This window comes from Pimephales promelas, chromosome 21, assembly GCF_988280905.1.
Source record: "Pimephales promelas chromosome 21, fPimPro1.hap1.1, whole genome shotgun sequence".
NCBI classification, from domain to species: Eukaryota; Metazoa; Chordata; class Actinopteri; order Cypriniformes; family Leuciscidae; genus Pimephales; species Pimephales promelas.
In genome coordinates, this window is record NC_142789.1 from 22212327 (window position 1) to 22237051 (window position 24725).

At 37.4% G+C, this 24725-nt stretch overlaps 1 protein-coding gene across 6 annotated transcripts in view; it reads right to left on the reverse strand.

Annotated features, from left to right (window-relative positions):
• igsf21a (immunoglobin superfamily, member 21a) overlaps positions 1–24725 on the reverse strand; it is a 311041-nt gene that overhangs the window by 3887 nt on the left and 282429 nt on the right. For 4 of the 6 annotated variants that reach the window (XM_089125332.1, XM_089125329.1, XM_089125331.1 and 1 more), the window contains exons 6-9: positions 16324–16804; positions 10219–10319; positions 5719–5911; positions 3897–3935 (exon numbers count right to left, since the gene is read on the reverse strand). In XM_089125332.1, coding sequence (XP_088981458.1) covers positions 3897–3935; positions 5719–5911; positions 10219–10319; positions 16324–16804 — 814 coding nt within the window. The remainder of the gene's footprint in view (positions 1–3896; positions 3936–5718; positions 5912–10218; positions 10320–16323; positions 16805–24725) is intronic. The other 2 variants (XM_089125330.1, XM_039673394.2) reach the window with 1 other exon arrangement.

Sequence of the window (24725 nt, forward strand, 5' to 3'; positions counted from 1 at the left end):
GGGTCATCTAACTGACAATTTTGACCATGCTTCATGAACCATGATCCTAGGGCGTCATTTAACTGACGCTAAAGGGTGCCTAAAGCGTCAGATATTGAAGCACGGTCAAAATGCTTCCCAAGGTGTCATCTAACTGAAAATGGGCTGCAAGTACTCCACTCTGGAGCCACAAATATAGAACATAATACCATGTGCTGTATAAAACCAATTATGAGCCCAAATGACCATTAGTGAACAATATGAATCACAGCATCACTGCTGCGTACCGGGGGTTTGTGAGTGGATGACGCAAATAAAAACCTTGCAATGCTGAAAAATACAACTTTGCATTTATTTTGGAAGCTGTAAATAACAATCAAAAACTATTATGTCTGATTCATATGAAATATTATTTGTGTCATCGAGTGTTTTAACCAATAAATAAGTATTGCTTATCTGTCTGCTGGACGGTTTACTTTTAAATACATCATCTCTTTGATTTACATTTACATTTATTCATTTAGCTGATGCTTTTATACAAAGCTACTTACAATCGCTATATATATCAGAGGTTGCACGCCTCTGGAGCAACTAGAGGTTAAGTGTCTTGCTCAGGGACACATTGGTGTCTCACAGTGGATTCGAACCTGGGTCTCTCACACCAAAGGAATGTGTCTTATCCGCTGCACCATCACCACCCCGTTCTCATCCCAAGGCGTCATATACTGATGCTTTTATACCCTTTAGCATCAATATGAGACGCAGATATATATGGGTTAGAAGGTGCCTCCTAGTGGTCTAACCCTAACACTACCCCAGACCTAAACCCATAAGTGAACAAAGCTCTGTGCGTGTTATATTGACGCTAAAGGGTACCATGTGCGTTGAATTTAGACGAAATTTCAAGGTTGTCACTATATGACGCCCTAGGATGAGAATGCATGGGCCATCACCACCCCAAATGCAACAACCTGTCACGTTTAAAAAGAACCCACATATATCCTCTAAATCATTTTGTAATGCATTTAATTCATGTTTAAGATATTACTTATAGAGCTTAAAGGGTTAGTTCACCCAAAAATGAAAATTCTGTCAGTATTTACTCACCCTCATGTTGTTCCAACCCCGTAAGACCTTCGTTCATCTTCGGAACACAAATTAAGATATTTAGGATATTAAAATCGCTCCTGCATACAGTCCATAGGCTTCTTGAGGGACTGGCTCTTGCTGTCCTCGAAAAGTAATTGAAGACATCGTTAAAATAGTCCAAGTGACTACAGGGGCTCAATCTTAAGTTTATCAAACGACGAGAACACTTTTGTGCGCAAAAAAACAACAAAAATAACGACTTTATTTCAACTATTCACTTCTTTCTCCATAAGCCTATAGTCCGTTAACGTAGTGTGATTGCGTAGAGCTACGTCACACGTAGGCTCACTATTGGTCGACGCTGGTCATGTGTGTGTGATGCGTGTGACGTACAATAACAGAAGCTTACGCTATTAAACTAGTTAGCTGACTCGCGCAGAGGGAGAAATAAACGAATAGTTGAAATAAAGTCGTTATTTTTGTTGTTTTTTTGCGCACAAAAGTGTTCTCGTCGTTTGATAAACTTAAGATTGAGCCCCTGTAGTCACTTGGACTATTTTAACGATGTCTTTTATGACTTTTCGGGGACGGCAAGAGCCAGTCCCTCAAGAAGCCTATGGACTGTATGCAGGAGCGATTTTAATATCTTAAATATCTTAATTCGTTTTCCAAAGATGAACGAAGGTCTTACGGGGTTGGAACAACATGAGGGTGAGTAAATACTGACAGAATTTTCATTTTTGGGTGAACTAACCCTTTAATAGATCATTAAATTCATGGTTTTGTGCTACGTGCTCGAGATGTATAGTATAGGCTGCATATTTTGGTAAATGCATTAGCCCATGCAAACAGAAATGAACATACTGTGCAAAGTATTAAAATATGTATGTATGGTAGTTTAGCATTCTGAACATACCCAGCACTTTATTTATATATTTAAAATAAGGATACAGCAGTGGAGCTCCAGACTTCTGGCCATTTGTGAGCACTAGTCTTTAGGGTGTTATTTTGTGAGTCGAGAGGGTGTTTGAGATTCAGACACACGTCAGACATGGCGACCTCCCGAGGCCTTGTTCTACAAGCCATTTGACTTGCATACGAGGGGCATCTGAGGCTCGACTCAAGATCAGCGCTCACGTTGACCTGATTCTGTCCTTGCTCTCACACACCTGCCCTGCCGCATTTGCATATTCAAATTTACATCCGTAGATGCGGCGGAGCAGAGGAAAGGGGTGCGGTGAAGGGTTTCGGGTGAGGCAAAAGAAAGCAGGGAAAAACATGAGAAGTAAAAAAAAAAGGGCAGAGGCCTCATTTCCACCCTTCTGCCTGACAGTTCTTCATCTTTACATATGAGTCTCTAAGAAACTGTAAATGAGCCAGCACTGAATGTATAAAACAACTGCAATCCATCACTGATTTATATTTGCTGTGGACTCGCTGGTGCATTGGTAAGTGATGGCTCACTTCTAGAATCAAAATGATGAAAGCAGCAAGCCTTCGCGAGACACATGGCCTCTTGAGAGGAGGAGAGGACGGAGAGAGAACGGAGACAATAAAAACACAGTATGCAGCTTTAGAAAATCTCAGACGGGGAAATAATTAAAAAGTAAATAACCATTACGGCATTTCCCATTGCCTGGATAGTATCTGAATAGCAGTGTTGTACAGCACCCTTTCAATCTACAAAATAACTGGTTATTGGATCTCTTGTATTCTCAGTATGATTATAGATAAAAGTCTATACTTTTACTTGTTGTATAACTGTAATTTATCAAACCACAGTTCAGTTCATTTCCCAATTATACCATGCGCAGGAAGAAATGCTGTTGATGAAACATCTAGCACTTAGACAAAGTAGGTTATACTCTATATGATGTGTAATTCAGTCAATAGTGTCTAGTTAAATCATGTAAAAAAAAATAGGATTCAATACAGTCGTCACATGACCCATGTTGAACACAACAAGAACAAGTAACATGTTACAAAATCAGTTTGATTATTTGGCAGATTATTCCAAATGTAATTAAAGTTTACCTTTTGGGAGTCCTATCAATTCATCAGTCAAGACAATCTCTGAGGTTGAAATAACTTTTCATTCCATTCACTGATGAAATGGAAGATCGTGTTGAGCAATATATAATGGGATGGTGTATATTGACCTTGCATTGCTTCACTATTGTTTATTAATTTTGAAATAGTACTTTGAAATAGTTGTCACATGACCAGTGTTGTTATTGATAACTAAAACGATTAAAGATAGTTCGTGTTAATTGAAATAAATGTGGAATAAATCTGAAAAATAGAAGCTAAATAGAAATATAAAAAAGTAATAAATTGGCGAAAGCACATCACAAAATTAATAAATACTTAGTGTATAAATGCTAAAATAACCCTGCACATGACCTTACAGTGTTGCTTATTTAATTCAACAACTGGTGTCTAGTTTTAATCTCAGAAATAAATAGTTATTTGAAAAACGTTATACAATTTTGTGTAATTTTTTTTTTTTTGGTGAATATTCAAGGAGATATTGCTTTTGGTTCAAAATGAAAGATCAAGAGTGCAATGCATTGTCGCATGCAGTACTCTGACCTTGCTTCATCTCGCTGTATATCTGTATATATATCTGTATATATATATATATATATATATATATATATATATATATATATATATTTTAAAAACTTTAGTTTAGCACTCAGGAAGAAAACACTGCTTCCCTTTTGTCATTTTGAATTAATCAAAGAGTCTTCTCAAACTAGAGTAAAGAAGAGGCAGCAAAAGCTTCACACAGCCAATGAATATAATAAAGGCCTTCAAATACTTACTGTTTGGATTCTGTGTGTTTTTCATCATACTTGGGTTTTCTGCAGAACAGAGGAAGAGGAGAAGGAGTTGGTGATAAAGAGGTGGAGAGGGAGAGAGAAATAGTATGTTATTAGATAATCCAAAGGATAACCATCATAGGTTTGCGGTCTAATGAAGGATAAAAACCGCAAATCTCACAGAGACAAGACTAGAATACCGCCAAAGAGCTATCAGCAGCCAAAGTTCAAGTTCACCCCTATTCTTGGCTGACTTCAATGTAAAATCCACCAAAGACTAGAACCTTTTGAACTTTGAGTTCTCTTTGAAAAAAAAAAAAAAAAAAAAAAAAAAAACCCACCAAAATCTTTTCTATTTTTTCTCAACTGATACCATGGCATCAAAAATCTATTAACAAGCTTCCTTTCTCCTAAATGCTAATCTTTGCTCTTTAATACAGCTGATGGGCTTTAATGAATGGCTATTGAAACAAGTCAATAGTAGCCCAGTTCAAAGGCTCTAATCACCATTCTCCACTCTCCGACACCCGTGTTCAGACTCAAAACCACATTTGAACGAGGTGGATGATGCAGGATACACTTGGGTGTTACATAGACATTAATGCTCTTCCACGTGAACCATTTCCCAGGTGACGTCCTCTCCAAAGAACCACTTTCCACCAAATGGCCTCCTGTGCTCAGCCCAATGATTTGTAGATGTGTCTCAATGTAAAGAATTGCACAGCACATGCTCATCTAAAATTAAACATGATGGACCGACCACTTAATGGAACATTTTTATGATATATCTATTATCCTTTTCCATCCTTTTTGAAGTTTGAATTCTCCAGTCACCATTCGTAGTAATCATATGGAAAAGTGACAAATTCTTCAAAATTTGGAATGGAGGGTGGGTGAATAATGAGAAAATTTTCAATTTTGAGTGCCCTATCCCTTTTAGTTCAGCAAAGGTTGTGTTGTACATGATTGTGCATTCTTTTGAGGAGAAAAAAAAATTGGTTGAATCTGCTATAAACAACTGATTGAATTGACCATAAGTGGTGCAATAGTATGTTCACGGCTGATGATGGACCATAAAGTATGCTTGTTGTCCTCAGCCTTGGGTGTCATTCAGATTATCCAGAGGAGCACCGACTGTCCTTTATCTTCTAAAGCACATCTTTGATTAGAACTGCGCTGATGCTATTGGCAGATCTCCCATAAACCCTGATAGCCTCGAAAAGTTTGGGTTTGGGGAATTAGTCCAGGGGTGACAAAGCGCGGGGAACACGCACACACACAAAGTGTCAGCAAACAATTTCTTTCTAACATCAATGAAAACAAAAGCCAAGACTTGGGGGGGGGGGGGGGGGGGGCACAGCATCTGTTTCAGCAGCAAAGCATGGCTAGACAAAACCACAGGGGAATTAAATTATCACACAAAAGAGCCCATTTTTCTTTTAACAAGTTGTTGACAATTTGATATTGTGCTAACAAAAGACAATATACCTTAAGGAAAGCCATCTGTGAACCAAACATTTTAGAGGTACAAATGGTCATGTGTAAATGTAGTCATCTATCTTACATCACACATTTTTGCTATAAGCCACTTTTCCAGCTTAGTTTCCAGCACTTTTTAGTGAACAAATATGTTATTTTCATTGACTAAAATTAGAGAGAATTTTACTAAAATGAATGAATATGACATATATAGACTTCTAATATAGACAATATATATATATATATATATATATATATATATATATATATATATATATAAACCTAATAAAAACCTTTATTTAGTGTATTTAGGATAGAAAAAGGAGTTAATGCTGGAGCGACTCACCAAAAACAATGAGGCGTGTGTGTGTGTCAGTGGAGCCCAATGGATTCTGGGCCGTGCAGCGGTACATGGAGCCATTGAGTTCTGCAGGCACTCGTTCCAACACCAGTTCCTTCCCATCTTTCTCGGCGCTGCCGTCCAGGAGTCTGCCACCCACCCGAGTCCAGGTGAACAGAGGCTCAGGAAACACCTCATTCTGGAAGTAGTGTGTGTGTGTTTAGTACACAAGAATGTGTACATTAAGGAAAAAAGATGAAGAGAAAAATAATCAGTTCAACTCCAACATACAGAAAGGGATCCACAATAAATTGGTACTGAATCAGTTATCGGCCCAATTGTACATGCCTTTTCCTATTTTTACATTTGCTGTCATCTAAGTACAGTTATTTTTTTAACAGACACTTAAAAAACAAACAAAAACTAACATATTTTTATTTTATTTATTTAGTTAAAATAATATACAATAGAAATTATTTTAAATAATTATGAGCTCATTGGTATCACCAGAATATTAATATAAGTGCAACTTGTTAAATTTTCAATAATTTAAACCCATTTTGAAAAACACCTACATTTTTCTTTTACTTAAAAAAAAAACAATCAACAATCAATACCTTTTTTCAGTTTGGAAGAAAGGACAAAAACAAGAGATATAAATCTTGTACCCAACTCATCAACAATTTAGGCATTTCTTGTGGGAATGTTAGGGTTTTGATGGTTTTTAGTGGGGCAATGAAAAAAAATACCACATCAAACAGGTCCACAAGAGGCAAAAGAATATCAAATATTCTTATACACTCCTTTACAGAGGTCCATGGTGTATAGCATTGTCTGTAACTACAGTATGCCTGGAAGCCCACTCACACGATACTAAAATCTTTCATGTCTGTTTTGAACAAGTCCTTGCATTTTAATACTTGTGAAAGCTCAATATAAGATGGTTTGATTCTACACAAAACGACAGGTGTGATGAAACCCAGAAACAAGGTAGAAAAACTCTGTGCCTGAGCCAGGGCTACATCCTGATTCGTTTTAGATCCATCTTTCCTCTGCTGATCAAGCCAATCTACCCGTGTTCTAGGTGTGATAGGTGACTGGCTGGCACAATCCATCTAACTTCACAAAATCACGTGGCTTCACCGGGTGACCTTTGATAATGGTTCATTGGAGAGTGTGGCTTGGCTGTGTGTCACTGGACTTCCACATTCACACCATGACTGCAGTGAAATGAGTTTGCACTTGCTGGTGGAATTAGGTCAGATCCAGATCAAAAATATCCCCCGTGGCACATGGTTTAGACCAGGATGTACTGTAATAGTAAGACAAGCTCTTGGAGAGCACAAATGCTTTTGTACTCTATTCAAATACAAATTTCCAAATTAGAAAGGAAGGAGACACCAATGTGACCCCTCCTGTTGGTGGATTTACTAAAGTCAAAGTAAACCAAAGGGGATATTGAGTCTGTTTTTTTTTTTTTTGTAATTTGAATTGCAAGGCAGTATTTAGTTTTCTGTGTTAACATTTATCTACATGTGAAACCCAGGGCTCTAGAGCAGCTAAGGATAAGGGAGATGTTTTTTTCCAAATAAATCTTCATTGGCTTTAAAATCCTCTGAAATCCTTTGTGTAAATATTAAGATCCAAACTGGATTTATGTCCCCGTCAAGCCTGTTTATAATGACCATTCTTTCTATTATTTAAAGGTGTACTTCAAATATGTAAATTGTGGGTGAAATAAACACACAGATCTGCCAGACAAACCCATGCACCAACCAACTACCTCCACCTTCGCAGGTTACTAAGTGTTTTTTTCCCATTCAAAACCCCAAAAGAGAGGACATTCTTGTTAAAAAAATATCCAGTTTAAGATTGTAGCTGTGTTTTTGAACATGGATTCTAGCTGAACTAGTCTGAACTTGTCCAGGCTGATTATTAGTTGGTCTCACAGGACATTGACAGGTTTAGACTGGGATTGTTGCCCATAACTGGTTCTGTACCACCTGCATATAGCCAGTTTATATCTGGTAAAAATAGTTACAGTCTAAATCAGCTAATGACCAGTTTAGACCTGACAAAGACCAGTAAAACAACAGGGAAATTATCTGTTTTAACCATCACCAAGCTACCTGGATTTTCCAGGAGGGATACAACAGAACTACAGTAACATTCCTTTAAATTCTTGACACAAACGATGAAATAGCGTAAAGTAGATTCAGTAATGATAGCATATCGGGTCTAATTTCTTTCCACCTGAATGCTGTTGGCTAGACACATCTCTTAGTCAGACCTGTCAAAAAGATTGGGTGGATCATCACCAAACTGTGCTGTGTTTATCTGTTGGGGGGAAGATTTTTTTTTTTTTACCCCTTGGCAGACGGTGATAGTTACACTGAGACAATCTCCCTGCTTCACTAGGTTTGTGGAAGCTGACGGACTATTGATGCAAGTATAAATTTGCAGCCGCTGACAGTAAAGCACTCCTGGCTACCTCTGTGCTCGCACCTGTTTTGCTAGCTAGTTTGACAAGAACAAACAAAAGAAACAAAATCGCTAAAAGCTGCAGTGAAATACATCAACAAACTGCTGATTTGTTTTTTTTAATCAGATGCTCTCATGCCTTCTGGTGAGATTACAAAACAGAACACAAACACAAGTGAGAGGAGTTTAGCATTAGCAAAGAGAAGCCAGATGTTAGCATAATAAATAACTCTGCCTTATTTCTGGGGCTATTCTTGTCAAGCATAGGTTTTTCACAGCAAAAAAATAAATAAACCATCTTGATCAGTTTTCATGTCTTGTACCATTTTATTGGAAAACATCCGTTAAACAAAATACATCTATATTAGACGCAAAATGGCATATGTTAAGACTTGTTTTCAGAAAATATACAACTTTACATTAAATTAAACTAGTACACTGTAATACTAAGTTTATTTTTGATTATGCTTCTTAACTCGTTTTAATTAAGCACAAATATAACAAAATTTAGTAAGATTTTATGCTTAAAAATAGAAAAACTCTTTTTGACAATGGGCTATAAAAATAACTTGCTAGTTGCTATTTATTCTCTGAAAGTCTCACATAATTTAGAAGTACAAGTAAATGTGTCTTGTTTTGAGGATGTTTTAACATCCTAGATTTTTTTCTGATATTCTTATTGGAAAACAAAACCAAATTATTAGGATTTTTTTTTTGCAATGCTCTGAAACACCAATTATTTCCTTTAAAGAAACACTATGCAGGAATTGTACCTAAATATAACAGCTTCAAAGTCATTTCGGTGGTAAACAAACTCATAGTACGGCGAATCATCCTGGTAGTAAAGCTGGGAAAACCAGCAATGCAAGTTTGAGAGGAGAGCCCCCGATAAATCTCGCGAGAATCACGGTGTGCTTTACGGCAACGACGTCACACACATCAACAACAACACATGAAACATTAAGACACCTGCGTGCATTTCAGGCGTGATACTCGACGATGGAAAAAGCAAAGAAAACGCGGTCGGAAAAGAATAGGAAAAGGAAGAGATAATCAGTGATGCTGACCTGGCGATCTTGTTGATGGACTAGTAAGTAAGTATATCTAAGTTTGTGTGCATTTTATTTTGTGATTTCACCGGAAAGAATAGAGAGTGTCACCAACGGCGATAGATTGAAGAGCGCATCCGAGTGGAGACTGCACACGCGCCACCAGATAGGGTGACCAGACATCTCGAAATCTAAGCTGTTGTCCCGAATCCGGCCCTAATTGTCCAGAAAAAGCAAAATCTTGGGTAGTTACTGTCTGATAAAATATTAAAACTGTTTGTGGATTTTGAGTCGGCTCTTGCCGTCAGAACATGGAACAAATGTGAATCATGTTATCATTTAGCGAATTCATGACTTAATTTTAAGAGATTTATACATTTTAGTGTGTTAGTTTTGTTCCCTTTGTTCTGTCTTAATGGAGACGACAATGAAATATAGAGCCCTAACAACAGAAAAATCAATTAAAAAATTAAAAAAGATAACTGCATGTTAAACGGCATTTCATCCATTTTTGTCTATAGACCATTTACAAAAGCATCCTTATTCTTTTATTTGACTCTTATCTTATCTCAAAGCTGATATGAACCCATTCCTTCCCAATAACCTTTTTGTGAGTTGCAGCCCTAAGTGCTTTTCAATAGATCACTTTCAAAGTTTTTTGTTTGTTTTGTTTTCATGACCTTTAAAGGACTTTGAAACCCCTCTATTTTGATTTCATCGCAACTTAAATGATTGAACGGTTTGAATTTGTCAGACGCAGTGCAACCCTCCTTGGACAGGCTGAACCATTTGGATTAATAGCTCATGGATAGCAGCAGCGGGGTCAGGTGCTGACAGATACATGTGTTACATTACACACTCAGTAAGAATGGTCACTATAGCTTTACATCACACAGGCTTAACACGACATGTAGGACAACCCTCCTCGTATCCAAAACTGAACTTGGCCCTGGTTTCGTAACCCCCATGCACTTACCACTGGAGATCCTACCTGGAAACCTTGGACGGTGATGCGAACCGTATCCCCTACCTTTGCCCTGGTAGGGGATATCACAAGCCTGGGGCCTTTAGGAGCCGCTATGAAGGGGAACAAGATAAAATAAATTGAGTTTTTGTTGGGCAACATTAAAACAATAGCACAGTATTAACAGACTAAAGACATGGTGTTTGACTTGGAGGTCAACTTGGAGACTCTTGGTTTCCTTCATTGAAATTGCTGAGGAGTATTTATTTCCCAAGAGGGACAAGGACCTAAATTGGGTAGACACTCATTACTGAAGAAGAAACAGAGCGTGCAAGGCAAACGGTGGAGGAAGTAAGATAAGAGACACTTAGAGAACTAATTCCCTTGTCTTGTGTGGACCGAATCTCCCAGTTGGGTTTAATTTGGTCTCAGAGAATGGCCGGGATGTGATGAAGGAAAGGAAGGTTAAAACATCATATTTTGACCTTCTCGGGCACAGAGGATTTCGCTTGTGTACTCGGGGGAAAGATAAGAAAGTGATTTCATACGTCTGGAAAGTGAAACCACAAGTTTCTCAAGCGAAACTTCCTCGATTTGGCAGTACGAGCAAGACGCTTTATAGCAGTGCTGTCCCATGTTAAGTGGATCTGCACCGTTTACTATGATCACCAGCATCCACTCTGCATAGCCCTGAGAACCATAAAACAAGTTTTGTGAGCCATGTGTTTGCACTAACACATAATTCCAGAGTGAAGCTTAGTAAAGGCAAATCAGACTTGAAATTGTTCAAAAATACATCCCACTGTGGCCTTTTTTAACCCTCATTATGACTAATGCTACGCTTTGGCTCCCACAACACATACAAATAATCCAACTACTGAGAAATATGTGAAACAATGGCTAATCATGCTTTTAGCCATCAATCAACCACAGAGTGTCCAGCAAAAGCTAATGAGGCATCAGGCCAGTCTTAGTCAGTTTAATGATTACCCCCTGGTGCTGCTTAATGGATTATAATTTCCGCTCCTACATTTGTAATGGGTCCTATGAATGTGCATTTCACACATAAATCAAGTTATGTCAGGACACTACACTGAATACACAGAAATCCTCTTTTACTAGCTTTCCTATTATGGAAATGATTTGGGATATTAGCGGCCAGGCTCTGCAGAGTGGAAAAAGAGATGTGAAATGCAATGCACAAGAGAGATTAAGAGTTTGTCAAGGCATGAATCATGACTCAACGACTCCATTGATTTTCCCTGAGAAAACAGTTGAAAAACAAAAGGAGACCATTGATAGGGCCTGTGATCTGACAGAGCAATGGGCACTTGAAGACTGACCCTGCCTTTTCCGTACCAAGTGGATGAATTAACGGATCAATACCTTGGATTGCCTAACCCAAGACCTAACCACAGGAGTTGACAAAAAAAATTCACTGAGATGTGACATTTTCCCATCCACGATGCCAGGTAACGATTCTGCCATTTCCGTCTCTTTTTTAAAAGAAAACAAAAAGGGTAAATTGCACCGTTTAAACGGTATTTTTAACAGAATAACCCTGAAAAAGCCTCATAAAAAGCTCGCTGTTGAAGTAAAGTGATGGCCAGATATCTGGAACCAACTCCAGGATCCAAAAAAGTACTGTAACTGACGGCCGGAGAGCTGTCGACTTTTAGGCTTCACTGGGTTAGAGAACTACAAAGTTTAACATTTTTAGTTTTAATATTAGCGGAGTATGAAATTGGGACCTTTAGGAGCTGCTATGGAGGGAAATAAGGGGAAAATACTGTAAGCTAAGATTGTGCTACCATGTCAAGTGTGGCTCTGGGCTAACGCAATTTAACCAATTAAGATCTCAACCCAATAGAGCATCTTTGGGATGTGGTGGAACGGGAGCTTTGTGTCCTGAATGTGCATCCCACAAATCTCCATCAACTGCAAGATTCTATCCTATCAATATAGGTCAACATTTCTAAAGAATACTTTTAGCACCTTGTTGAATCGATGCCACGTAGAATTAAGGCAGTTCTGAAGGCCAAAGGGGGTCAAACACAGTATTAGTATGGTGTTTCTAATCCTTTAGGTGAGTGTGTGTTTTCCCCTGCCACAAATTTAGTCGTTCATTTTTGTGACGTCAATAAAACGGACGCTCCCTCCCACGATTGTTGATTGACAGCAGTATTTCAACACAGACCTACCCTGAGCCATCATAGTGTCATCATAGACCGTCATTGTTGATACGCTGGATCAGAATGGGTCTAAGTGATTGCATAGATGGTAAAAGAAAGAGCGATTGTGGTGTTCTGTTCTTGTGTGTAATAAAAAAACTCAGCAGTTCGAATTTAGAAACATCAAAATGACTGCTGAGTTTTGTTTTCGAAGGGTATATTCTCCACGATCAATGTCAATGCGCTCATGTTTGCGAGAATCATTTCTCACCAGACTGCTTTATAAACTGCTTTATGAACGTTTCCTCTGCACATCCAAGAGAATTTATATGTTTATAATCTTTGCAAATCACAAAAAAAAACGTTTTTCCTGACCATTACCTGTAACATAATCTCAGTTCTCAGTTCTCTACCTAGCCAGTGCATACAAAGATGGATCAATGTGACATTATGTCAACCAACCATTCAGAAATCTTCAATCCTTAATTGTTGATCTTCTTTGTGGCCGTCATCTTGTTTCCAGGTCCGACTCTGGTTCAAACTGATACGATTGCACAGATGTGTCCTCAGAGACTCCCGCTGCCATTCTTTCTCCAAAATATACCCTCAACTGTTGTCAAGGAAACACTCCATGTGCGTTGTATCAAAGCACCCGCAGAAGGGGCAGAGTAAGCGAAGTTCATTATCATTTAAAGGCATATGCACTGAAATGGCGTGCTGAAAACTGTGCCGTTTTTGACCAGGTAAAATTAGTGTTCTTAAACAGCCCATTCTCACCCCCAAGGCGTCACCTAACTAGCGCCTAAAACGTCAAATATTGAAGCATGGTCAAAGGTGACGCCTTGGGGTGAGAATGCGTTGTCTTTTACAGTATATATTACAAGTATATTACAAAGTTTTCATTTAGACCCTAAACATTCATATTAACTTGAACAAATATGGCATTATATGACCCCTTTAAATAATGTCATACTTGAGCCTGGCTTCTACTCAGACTTGTTTGACCAAACACGAGATAATGACCATGTCTCTTGTGCTTCTATGGTCCACCGAACTGTGAAGCCACTGAAACTCTAAATGGAGATATAAGGATGTTTGAAGATTAGTTCACACTCCCACAAACCACCCATGAACATCTGTGTACTTATTATCAGTCTATTGGGTAGAAGAACTTGGCGTGCAGCATAGATCATCTTTAGCCTCTGGATGTGAAAAATAACTCATTCCCCTTCTGTGTTTTGCTGAATCAGTAGCACCTTCACCCATGCAAATCCTCACTGCTGAGCCTGGCTCAGCTTTAATTATGGAGAGGCACTGACTGAATCACTGCTTATTTGGACATGACTGACAGACAGCCAAGTCAGGGCAACAAGCCCAGCCGTGATGCTCTGAGGTGAGAACACCGCCTCCATGGACCAACCGCATCCATTTAGGACACCATGTGAGACTCGAATGCAATACAAATTTGAGTCACTGTAAAGATGTTTCTGTCTCATGTGAAAATATTAAAAACTGTGAAAGATTTATGACTTGAGAATGCTCTTATAACTTGCCTTTCATTTTCTGAGTACAGGTTAGTGGATCACCTACACTGTACACCAGAAGTGTCAGGATAGTAAATGGAATAAATAAAACAGCCTTTTCCCCTAAAGTCATAATAGAACGGAAGTTGCGACTGAATGTCAAATAATCACAGTTTATCAGTTTTCACACAAATATTAAGCAGCATAAGTGTTTTCATCATTCATATAATAAGAAATTGTTTCTTGAGCAGCAAATCAGCACATTTCTGAAAGATCATGTGACACTAAAGGCTGAAGCAATGGCTGCTGAAAATTCAGCTTTGCCATCACAGGAATAAATCATTTAAAAAATATACATATTAAAATAGAAAACAGTCATTTCAATTGTAATAACATTTCAAAATACTACTGTTACACTGTTAAACCTTATCAGGTTTTTTACAGTAAAATACTGGCAACACTGTTCCCAGTAATTTACTGTAAAAATGCACTAAAACTAATAAGTTGTATTTTTTAGTTAACTTGAGTTTTAGTTCATTTTTACAGTAAATTACTGGCAACAGTGTTGCCAGGATTTTACTGTAAAAAACCTGGTAAGGTCTAACAGTGTTACCACATAAAAAATATGGCAGTGTATGCATATATGAGATAAGAGACAATTAAAACCAATAAACTTAATATTTTTGGTTGTATATTCTTTGCGCGAAAAAAAAAAAAGAGAAGCCGAAATAGTGCTCTTCATCTTTTTTTTCTCAAGAAACCTAGGTGCAGTTCAATTTATGGATAGTTCTTCTTGTTTTATTTAGAGCTCATTGTATGCAAAACAAAGTAAAATGTTATTTAAAACCAATGAACAAATCTGGCATCAGAGCAAAAACAGCTTTAGAGTTATAAGAGTTAAAAAACAAAATAAACGTAGATAGTAAAAAAAAAAAAAATCATTTTGCATGTTATAACATTGCCTGGCAACCTTAAACAACTAATCACCACTTTGCATTATACCCATTTGAAAAGCATGTTCTTGTTTATCTTGGCTTTGGATGTCCCACGCTACATTTTCACATTTCTCAATGTATCATTATTATGTGTAAATAACAAAGCAGTCTTGCCCACTGAGAGCTGTGAAATACATCTAGCAGTGTAAACAATGAAGCAAAAACTCTCCCGGTAGATGCATTTCTATTGTTGCACAGTTTATGCCCAACTGCATATAGTAAAACAACTTATTGATGTGTTATTCGCTTAGCTAAAGGGATCTGTCTTAGTCATTTAGCACAAACCAATTCCTCAAACAGAGATCCCATGATTTGTTTTGGTATATCATGGCTATATGCGATCAAATGTTACTCTGCTGTTATTTTCCCCTGAGGTTATAATGATTATTTCATAAACACCAGGTAACCATGTTTGAGAGAAACTAAAATCACATCTCCCTATCTCTCACGGTAAGAGGCAAACGTTTGTAAAAGAAGCAGATCCTCTTGCGATAGGATTGCAAAATCCATGAAAGGCACCGAGGGAGATCATGCTGGAATGAGACGTGAATGATGGAACAAGAATGAGGAAGAGAGAGGAATATTGAATAGAACTTCTAGACCATCTTTCCTTTCTTCGTCGTATCCCTTGTTTTTTGTCCTTTCCCCTCGTTCATCTCTTTCTGCACTACCATTAAATGTGAGAAATGTCTCTGTTTATCTTGTCTTGCGTCTCATCACTCGCCTTTTTTCTGAGGGCTGATAGCAGAGACTACAAGTGAGTGCTGCCTTTGAAGTGATAATGGGATCATCAGGCCATCTTTGTTGTAGCTTTAAAAGCAAAAAAAAAAAAGCCTCTCATCCATGAAAATACCAAGGTGTGTGAGCATCCCATTCTTTTGCTCTTGCATTGCTCTATGACTTTCATTACATGCAGACAAGTGAAAGCAAAAATTTAATTCCACTGATAAATATAAACTGCAACATGCATTTCTACACATAATTGCCTTAGTATCTTAAACAGCGGACGGTAAAGCATTTTTACAATTAAGAATGGGTCGCAACAGTGAGATCCAGCGTCATTTTAGTGCGCTGCGAGATCCCCTTTATCCTTGATTTCTTTAATTCAGGTTGACTTTTTCAATAACATGGTTAAGTTAACTCAATCTACTGCACGGACAGCTGAATGAATTGGCCTGTCACTCACTGGAAGATTTTGCATTCTGCATTAGCAACTGCAATCTACTTGCCTGTAACGCAATTAAGCAACAAATAGAAACCAGTGTTGGTCTCGCTGCATCTGTCAGATGGGGATGTAAAGGGATTTACCCGTGATTGGGCGAAGGGAGGTGAATGACTAGAATGAAGGTCAAAAACAATTCTTTTAAATCGATCTTAAGATCTATATCCAGCCAAATCAATGGTAAAGCCAACAAAAGAAAGACTTACCCAGTATGACCTCAGTCTGCATAGGCATAGAGAGAGCCGGGTGTGTGACCTCACAGCTAAACAGGGCGTCGTTGTCCAACTGTGGATTCAGCGTCCAGGTGAGCTTGGCCTGGACCAGCACAGACCCATCACTCTGGGGAATGTGTGTGTTGCTGAAGTAGTACAATGGGTCTGTACTCTGAACCCAGCGAGGGAACTCCCGGCTGACCACTGTCTCTGGGATGGTCTCTGTGGCCGGGCTGGGCTCTTGGCCGGGCTGTCTGGCCATGTAGCTCCGCCCGGGGCTCTCTGTGTAGAGGCGTCCGGGCTTGCCATCCGGACCCAGCAGAGATAGAGACTTCCTCAGCTTAGTGTCATCCAGATCCCTGCTGATCAGAGGTCTGGCTCCACGCACACCAGCGGAGCCGGCGCCCTCGTAACCCACGGTGGGCGAAACATAGGATATTACCTCTATCAACTCTCCGTCCCGCTTGAAGTATACCTGGAAAGACACACAGAAAGTTAAAGTGTGTGCGAGTTTTCTCACCTTCAGTATGTTTCTAAGCACTCCAATCAGACTAAGACAATTTTTAAAGCACCATGTAAACTATTTAGTCCGACTGAAAACGTGTCAGAAGGACTGAAGTCCAACCTGCATCTAATATATGCATGTATAAAATAAATAAATAAATATATGAAGAGTTCAGATGCAAAAGCCTCTAGTAAATGCCATTTGAAATTTTCTTCTTTAACGATGATTTTTATCAAACTTTAAGTTCAGTAATTTCACTTAAATAATAATTAATAGGTAATTATCATTGCCATTTAAGTGAAATCACTGAACTTAAATATACAAGCTTGATAAAAATTATCATTCTAGAAGAAAATTTCAAATGGCACTTAGAGGCTTTTGCATCTGAACTCTTCATATACAGTATATTATGAAAACAGTATATGAGGATGAAGATGTGAAGAAGCATTGCAGATCTAAATGTAGCTTAAAACAAACACGACATTAAAACAAAACAGTGCACTATTCCAGCCTATTCTCACGTAAATGCGTCTCTATAACACACATTGTGTTTTGTCGTGTAATTTATATGCTTAAATGAGTTTTTACGTGCATATGTGACGCAGTTTTTGCGTGCATTTGATACGCATTTGCGTGTAATACACACACACACCCTTAATTCTACCCAAAGTATAATACACATGCACCCCACACCACTACCTTAACCAACCCATGTGTATCCTATGCAAAACTCAGAATAAAATCAACTCAGAGAACAAAATACTATATATACACGCAATAAAATGAACTAATACAAAACGGGTGTACACTAATAAAGGAAACAATGAATCACCATAACAACAAATTAACCCAAATTAGAAACCATGACAGCAAAAGAAAACAAGAAAATAATGTTACAAAGTCCATAAAACTTAAACCAAAACACCAACATAACGTGACAAAATAAATGGTGCAGTTTTAAATAAATAAATGAGTAAGTAGGTAAGTAAGTAAGTAAGTAAGTAAATAAATAGGATGGAAAAAGACTCAAACTGGCTCACACTTTTTATTTAGCATTTATCTTTATACCAATATATATATAAACTATAGGTGATGGGCCAGCTGAAGCCAGTTTTTGTCTATTATTTTTTTTTTTTACTATTTTTTATTTATTTTTATTATTTATACCAGCCCCTAAAATATGCTTTATAAATAATTAATTATTTTAATATATATATATATATATATATATATATATATAAATTGTGAACTGACTATTGCATCAACAGAAACTCATGACTTCATTAAGATGCCAAATCAAATGACTTTAGATGTTTAAATATGTTCTTAAGACTCGCACTGATGTGCTAGTTGACAGGTCATTACTACTAGTATACAACAGTCAGTACATCTGTGCTTGACTGTCACCTGGATATGCAGACTGGTTCTGAAAGTGCTTTGCTGTCTCCACTCTCCAGCATTAAAACCAGCATAATTTTGTATAAAAAGGGCATGAGGAATAGAAAGTATGTGCTGCAATCAAAGTAAACTGAAATGACTTGGCTTGTGATTGGCAAGCAAAACATAACTGGGAAAATGCTAAGCGTCATTCAGCCCTCAGCGCTGGTGAATGGAAAATAAACGTGACACAGTTTCTGCTTTGTGTTTATGTTCCACCAGCACATTGCTGTAACAGCCTCTCTCCACTACAGTGCATTTGGGTATTAAGATTCCCGGCTGGTAAATCACTTGACAGGGAATTAAGTTCCTACTTCAACACACAACCTCCAGATATGTGTATTAAATTCAGTAGGCCTAATGCCTGTAGCATTAATGTTTGCACAGTGCTCTGCTTGTACCACTTTTACTCTCAATCCCTCCCTTATACCCTCCACTGCTCCACAAGAAGGAAAGAGAGGGATTCGGCACCGTGTGCTATATTTAATATATATAATCTACTTGTCCATTCAGGGACCTTTGGACTCCTTAAATTCCGTTTGCACAAGATCAAAGTGTCATTGCATTACACGAGACCTTTCCTTGCACCGTAGCCCCTTTTCTGCCCTGTCTTTATGTGTGTGGTTTAGTCTGGCTTTGATTTGATCCCACCATTTATGCCCCCACACTCTGGAGGGTAAATAAACATAATGTAACAAGGGTGAATTAAGCCCACGTCCTTGAGAAGTCTTGTTTCCTGCTAGCAATGTCACTAGAATTGAGAGAGATAGGAAGCGAGAAAGTCGCTTTTCCTCCATGCGAGGACTGTTTTTTGTGGCTAATGTGCTCTAAAGTACACACTTTATCTCTGCTGCTGAGAGAGGTTAACGGCATATACCACACTGTGGCTTTTACTTGTATTATCTGACTTTTTGTGCCTGCAGCCACAGGGACGGGGAGACAAAAGCAGATGCATATTGGAAACCACATGCCAATAGCTTAGGCTTCAGACAACAGCTAATGCCTAATATTAGTGGCTGTGTGAGATAGCAACACAATAGCTTGACTATGGAGGCTTTTTAGAAAGGACAAAGCAATAATTCATGCTATGGCTGTACAGAGGCTAGTTCAATAGCAACATATGGATGATCTATGGTCAAATGAGGGAGTTTCTGAGCAAGCGTATGAGCAAATGCCAGTTTGACATGTCTGTTTGCCATGTAAACTCACAATACGAAGGTTGCATTGGGGTTGGTACATTTTAAAAAAAATATTTTTTGAAAGTAGTCTCTTATGCTCAACAAGGCTGCATTTATTTGATCAAATATACTTTATAAACAGTAATATTTTGACACATTTGTAAAATTTAAAATAATTGTTTTCTATTTGAATACATTCTGTAATGTAATTTATTCCTGTTTTAACACAGCTAAGTTTAACAAGGGTTAGTTCACCCAAAAATTAAAAAAAAAAATAATAATAATAAAAAAAAATCATTAATTACTTGCACTGTTGTTCCAAATTGGTAAGACTTTCGTTCATCTTCGAAACACATTTTAAATGAAATCTAAGAGATTTCTGTCCTTTCTGTCCCACTTCAAAAAGTTCATAAAGAGATAGTAAAACTAATCTAATTCAGGATTTTTTGGATAAATATAAAGTAAAAAACAAACAAACAAAAATGGTAAATCAAATGTTTTAAAGTTATAAAGTGTGACACGCTAAATTCACAAACAAAGGTTACTTTTTTCAGTTTGCAAAGCATAAAACTGCATACACATGATCAGAAATGTAAGATATAATTTTAGCCTTATTTTTGAACTTTGATTTATCGTACAAAAGAAAACAAAATATCTAAGTTGTGGTATTCTATTATTTATATCTCGGGTTGATAAATATTGAGTCCATTCTATCTAGTTAAAGGGATAGTTCACTCACAAATTAAAATTATCTCATGATTTACTCATGAGTAATCCTTGTGCACCCACAAGCCACCCTAGGTCTATTTAGGACTATTCTTTTAGACAAACACAATCAGAGTTATATTAAAACATAGTATTGCTCTTCCAAAGCTTTATAACGGGAGTGAATGGCGGTCCTGATTTTGAATTCCCCAAAAAAAGTGCATCAATCCAGTATAAAAGTAATAGTCTCTCTATTGCAGTTCATGCCTCTCACGAACAGGGCTGGGTAGCAAACTCAAGCTCCGACATTTCTCTTTACAAATTTTCATTTTAGACATCTAATTTGTGACATTTTTGGGTGAACTATCCCTTTAATGTGTCTGCAATACCTACATGTCGCCAGCATGTGGAGCTAGAAATCCTCTACCTCAATCTGGATTAGATATGTGAGAGAGAGAGAGAGAGAGAGAGAGAGAGAGAGAGAGAGAGAGAGAGAGAGAGAGAGAGAGAGAGAGAGAGAGAGAGAGAGAGAGAGGCTGCCATGTAGGCTGCCTCTGCAAATAGTGCACAGAACTCCTATTCATAGCCATGCTAATCACCAAGGTAACGGTCACACACCATGCTCAACTCATTCCAAGCCCCATTCTTTGCAAACACAGTCTCTTCAATTATTCATACTGTAATACAGCTCTCTGTAATTTGAACAGAATGCAGTTTGCGTTGCGGATGCCATACTTCAGTCTTCAAAACAGTCTGAACATATGCTCTCACCAACATGTTTCTAAAGAAATGTGGTAACACTTTACAATAAGGTTTTATTTGTTAACATTTGTTAATGCCTTAACATGAACTAATAATGAGCAGTATATTTTTAAAGCATTTACTAATCTTTTTTAACATTAGTAAAAATCGATTATTGAAAAATCATTATTTGTTCACGTTAGTTCACACTCTATTAATGAATGTTAACAAATACAACTTTGGTTTTGAAAAAATGTATTGATAAATGTTGAAATTACCAAAGACAAAAAAAATACTGTAAAAGTATTGTTCATTGATATTATTAATGTATTAATACATGATGTTAATGTACTATATAAATATGTCTGCAGTAAATTAGTTAGGCTATAATATGTTATATATAACATAAACTATAAAATGTTTAACATAATGCAATATAGTATTGTAACACAGTCTCATCCCAAGACGTCATATAACTGACGTCTTGGGGCGTATTTTGACCATACGTCAATATCCGCCTTTTATAGGGCCCCCTTAAACGTCGGTAGATGGCGATCCCGGGCCGTCATACAACTGACGCTTTACCTTTAACGTCAGTTAGGTGACGGGTTAGGTTTAGGTTTAGGTATGGGGTAGAGTTAGGATCCCATAACCTCATCTACCGACGTTTAAGGGGGCCCTAAAAAGGCGAATATTGACGTATGGTCAAAAGACGTCCCAAAACGTCAGTTATATGACGTCTTGGGATGAGACCGGGTTGAGTATTACAAACTAAAATACAAACTAAAACACACATACATATACATATATACATATACACACACACACACACACACACACACACACACACACACACACACACACACACACACACACACACACACACACACACACACACACACATATATATATATATATGCAGTTTATATATACAGTATATTTATATATATATATATATATTTATATATATATATATACAGTATATATATACATACAGTAGGCTATATGTATATACAGTATATATATATATATATATATATATATATACTGTATGTGTGTATATGTATATATGTATATGTGTGTTTTAGTTTGTATTTCAGTTTACATATGTATACACACATATATATATATATATATATATATATATATATATATATATATATATATATATATATATATATATACATACATGTATATAAATTGCCTTGCCAAATAGCTGAAATAAAATAAGTAAGGTAAGGTTGATAATGTCATAAAAAAATGACAAGTTATAGTGCTGCAGAGATATTAACCTGAATTAACATGCTAAATTATTAGCCCCGGCCCGGCAGGTGTCATAAAACCAGTTTAGGCCATGGGAGGTGTGTGGGTGGGCAACATAACCACCAGCCAAACTTCAATACACGAATAACTCGCACGGCTTGTGAGTGTTCTTGAACCTGATGTCAATCGTGTGGAAAGTACAGCCCACTACTACATTTCAGTTCAGGGAAGAGTTCAAAAAATGATTGGTCGATATTATGCGCGAGGAATACATTTTGGTAAGTTGTAGCATACTGTATCTTTCAACAGTGTTCGTGTTCTTTTACCATTAGCTAGTAGAGATGATCGGTTCAAATGCGCTAGGGATCTGTCGTGTAACATTTACAAGCGCCAAAACTGTATTTATTGTTTGAACTGCGTAATAAAATTGACTGAATCTGAGCTGAGATTTTTTTGGGTATATCATAACTAACCTGCTCTGTCTAGTCTGTTGGTCTCCGTGTCCTTTTCTGTGCGTGACAAAATTGATGTGTGGCATGAGAGCTCGTGAAAAGAGTCAATTGCGTGTCTCACGTGAATTCGTGAGAGTTGCTCTGAATGGCGAATTAATTCAAACTAACAATAAAAATGTAATATGAACAAAACGAATGCCGTAAAACTTCAAATAATAGTCTGGCTTTTTAATTTCCCATATCGTCGAAATGCACCGGCTTGTATTTGAGACAGGCGTTTATAATTTAGTGTTGAGATGTTGTTCATCGAGTCTCTAATCTCTAAAAAATCTCCAAATGCTGCACGTGAAACTGCGGTCTTCAAACCTTTTACAGTCGTGTCAATTGATTTGATTCATTTGCGCGAGGGAGAGAGAGCAAGACAGCGCTCGCTCGTGTTGTTTGAAGACGTGAGAGTGTGTGCGCGCGGCTGCGACACAACTCAGTTTCTGGAGGTATACTGCCCCCATCTGGTATGGAATTTAAAGTTTATTTATTTTAATGAATGAAAATATGTTTAATGGTTTTAGTTCTAGTTTCAGTTATAATAATAAACCTTGGTTATTATAACTACTGTACATTACAGTAAACCCCATTAATTATTCCAGCAGAGCATTGTTTATTACTGGTAACGTCTTATCGCACCACGAGCAGGAAAAAGCTCATTGTTTCTTTTCACAGGGGATAATCAATTGTCCATTTATTAATTTCTCTCTAATGTGCCTTCTATAATTGTCTTGTATCTACAGCCGTAGTCACAATTCTCATTTCCATCAATACAAATGAGATATCAGACATGTTTGATGCACTGTTGATGAGCTGTCTTTGATTGGTTGTTGTCTGGGGAAAAGCAGAGTTTCTGAAGTCCCTTTTAGGGAGATGTCGGGGTGTCACACGTCTAACTCCCACACAACCATAAATAGTTCCGCATGAATGCAGCGCTCATGTCTCACGCCTTAGTAAGGAGAATAATTACACACCAGCCAATGTAGAGTCTATCCAAGCAGGATATATTGCACAATAATGCAGTAAGTGCTGAAATAAGCCAAAATAGCATGTAGTACAATGCCCTTGAAGTGTTTTTGGCAGTTCTTAGATCCACTACATTAAAAAAAAAAAAAAAAAAAAAAAAAGTTTCAGGTCTTGATTGCATCAGTGTTCCAACATGTATGGAATTATATTTGTTTAAAAAAAAAACTGAACGTAACTTTATAAAACTGAACATAACTTTTTCAGAAACTATCACAAATATGCCAGAATTACTTGTGTGTCAATAATAATGAAATCAACTTTTCAAGAAACTAAATGAAAATATATTTAAAGAATAAATCGCGGGCACATTTTTTTATGTCGTTCTTAATACACTGCTTGTTTTGCTAACTTTCTCATATTTCTTTTGCTGATCTGAACCTACAAATGTGCTTCCAGAGTTTTCAGTTACGCTTCTGAAGTTTTCGTTTACGCTCCCTGAGTTTTAGTTCGCAGTTCCATAGTATATATTTTTTTCCTACTATGGAAGTCAATGAGACCAGAAATGGTCTGGTTACTGATATTCTTCTAAATATCAGAAAATCAGCTGAATGGATTCAAAAACGGTAAAACTCAACTGTTTAACTCTGTGGGAGTTGTAAAATGAGCCTATTTCCAAAAAAAGTGGAGTATCCCTTTAAGAACGAAGTAAAAAAAAGTGCCTTTTTTAGTTTCAATCAGTATCCTGAAAAGTTACGTTCATTATTATTGGCACAAAAGTAATTCCATAAACATGCTTCACACAATTGAAGTGCACAAAACATGCATGTGTGAACCCCCACCTCTGCAGATTTGATTGAGCGCAGAATAAACAACAACGATGCAATTCCGTGCGCTCGCCGCCAGCGGAGTGATTTGCCCATGAATGGACACTAATGAAAGCACCTGCATACAGCCTATTGCCAAGCACACTATTTTGAGTGGGAAACTCATTTAGAGACTTTACAATAGTGCCTGTTCCTTTGACCTCCTTTTCTACTTCCTAACATTGTCATATTTAATCACTGGAGTGTCAAAGAAATGATGGCTTTACTTCTGTGGTTAAAA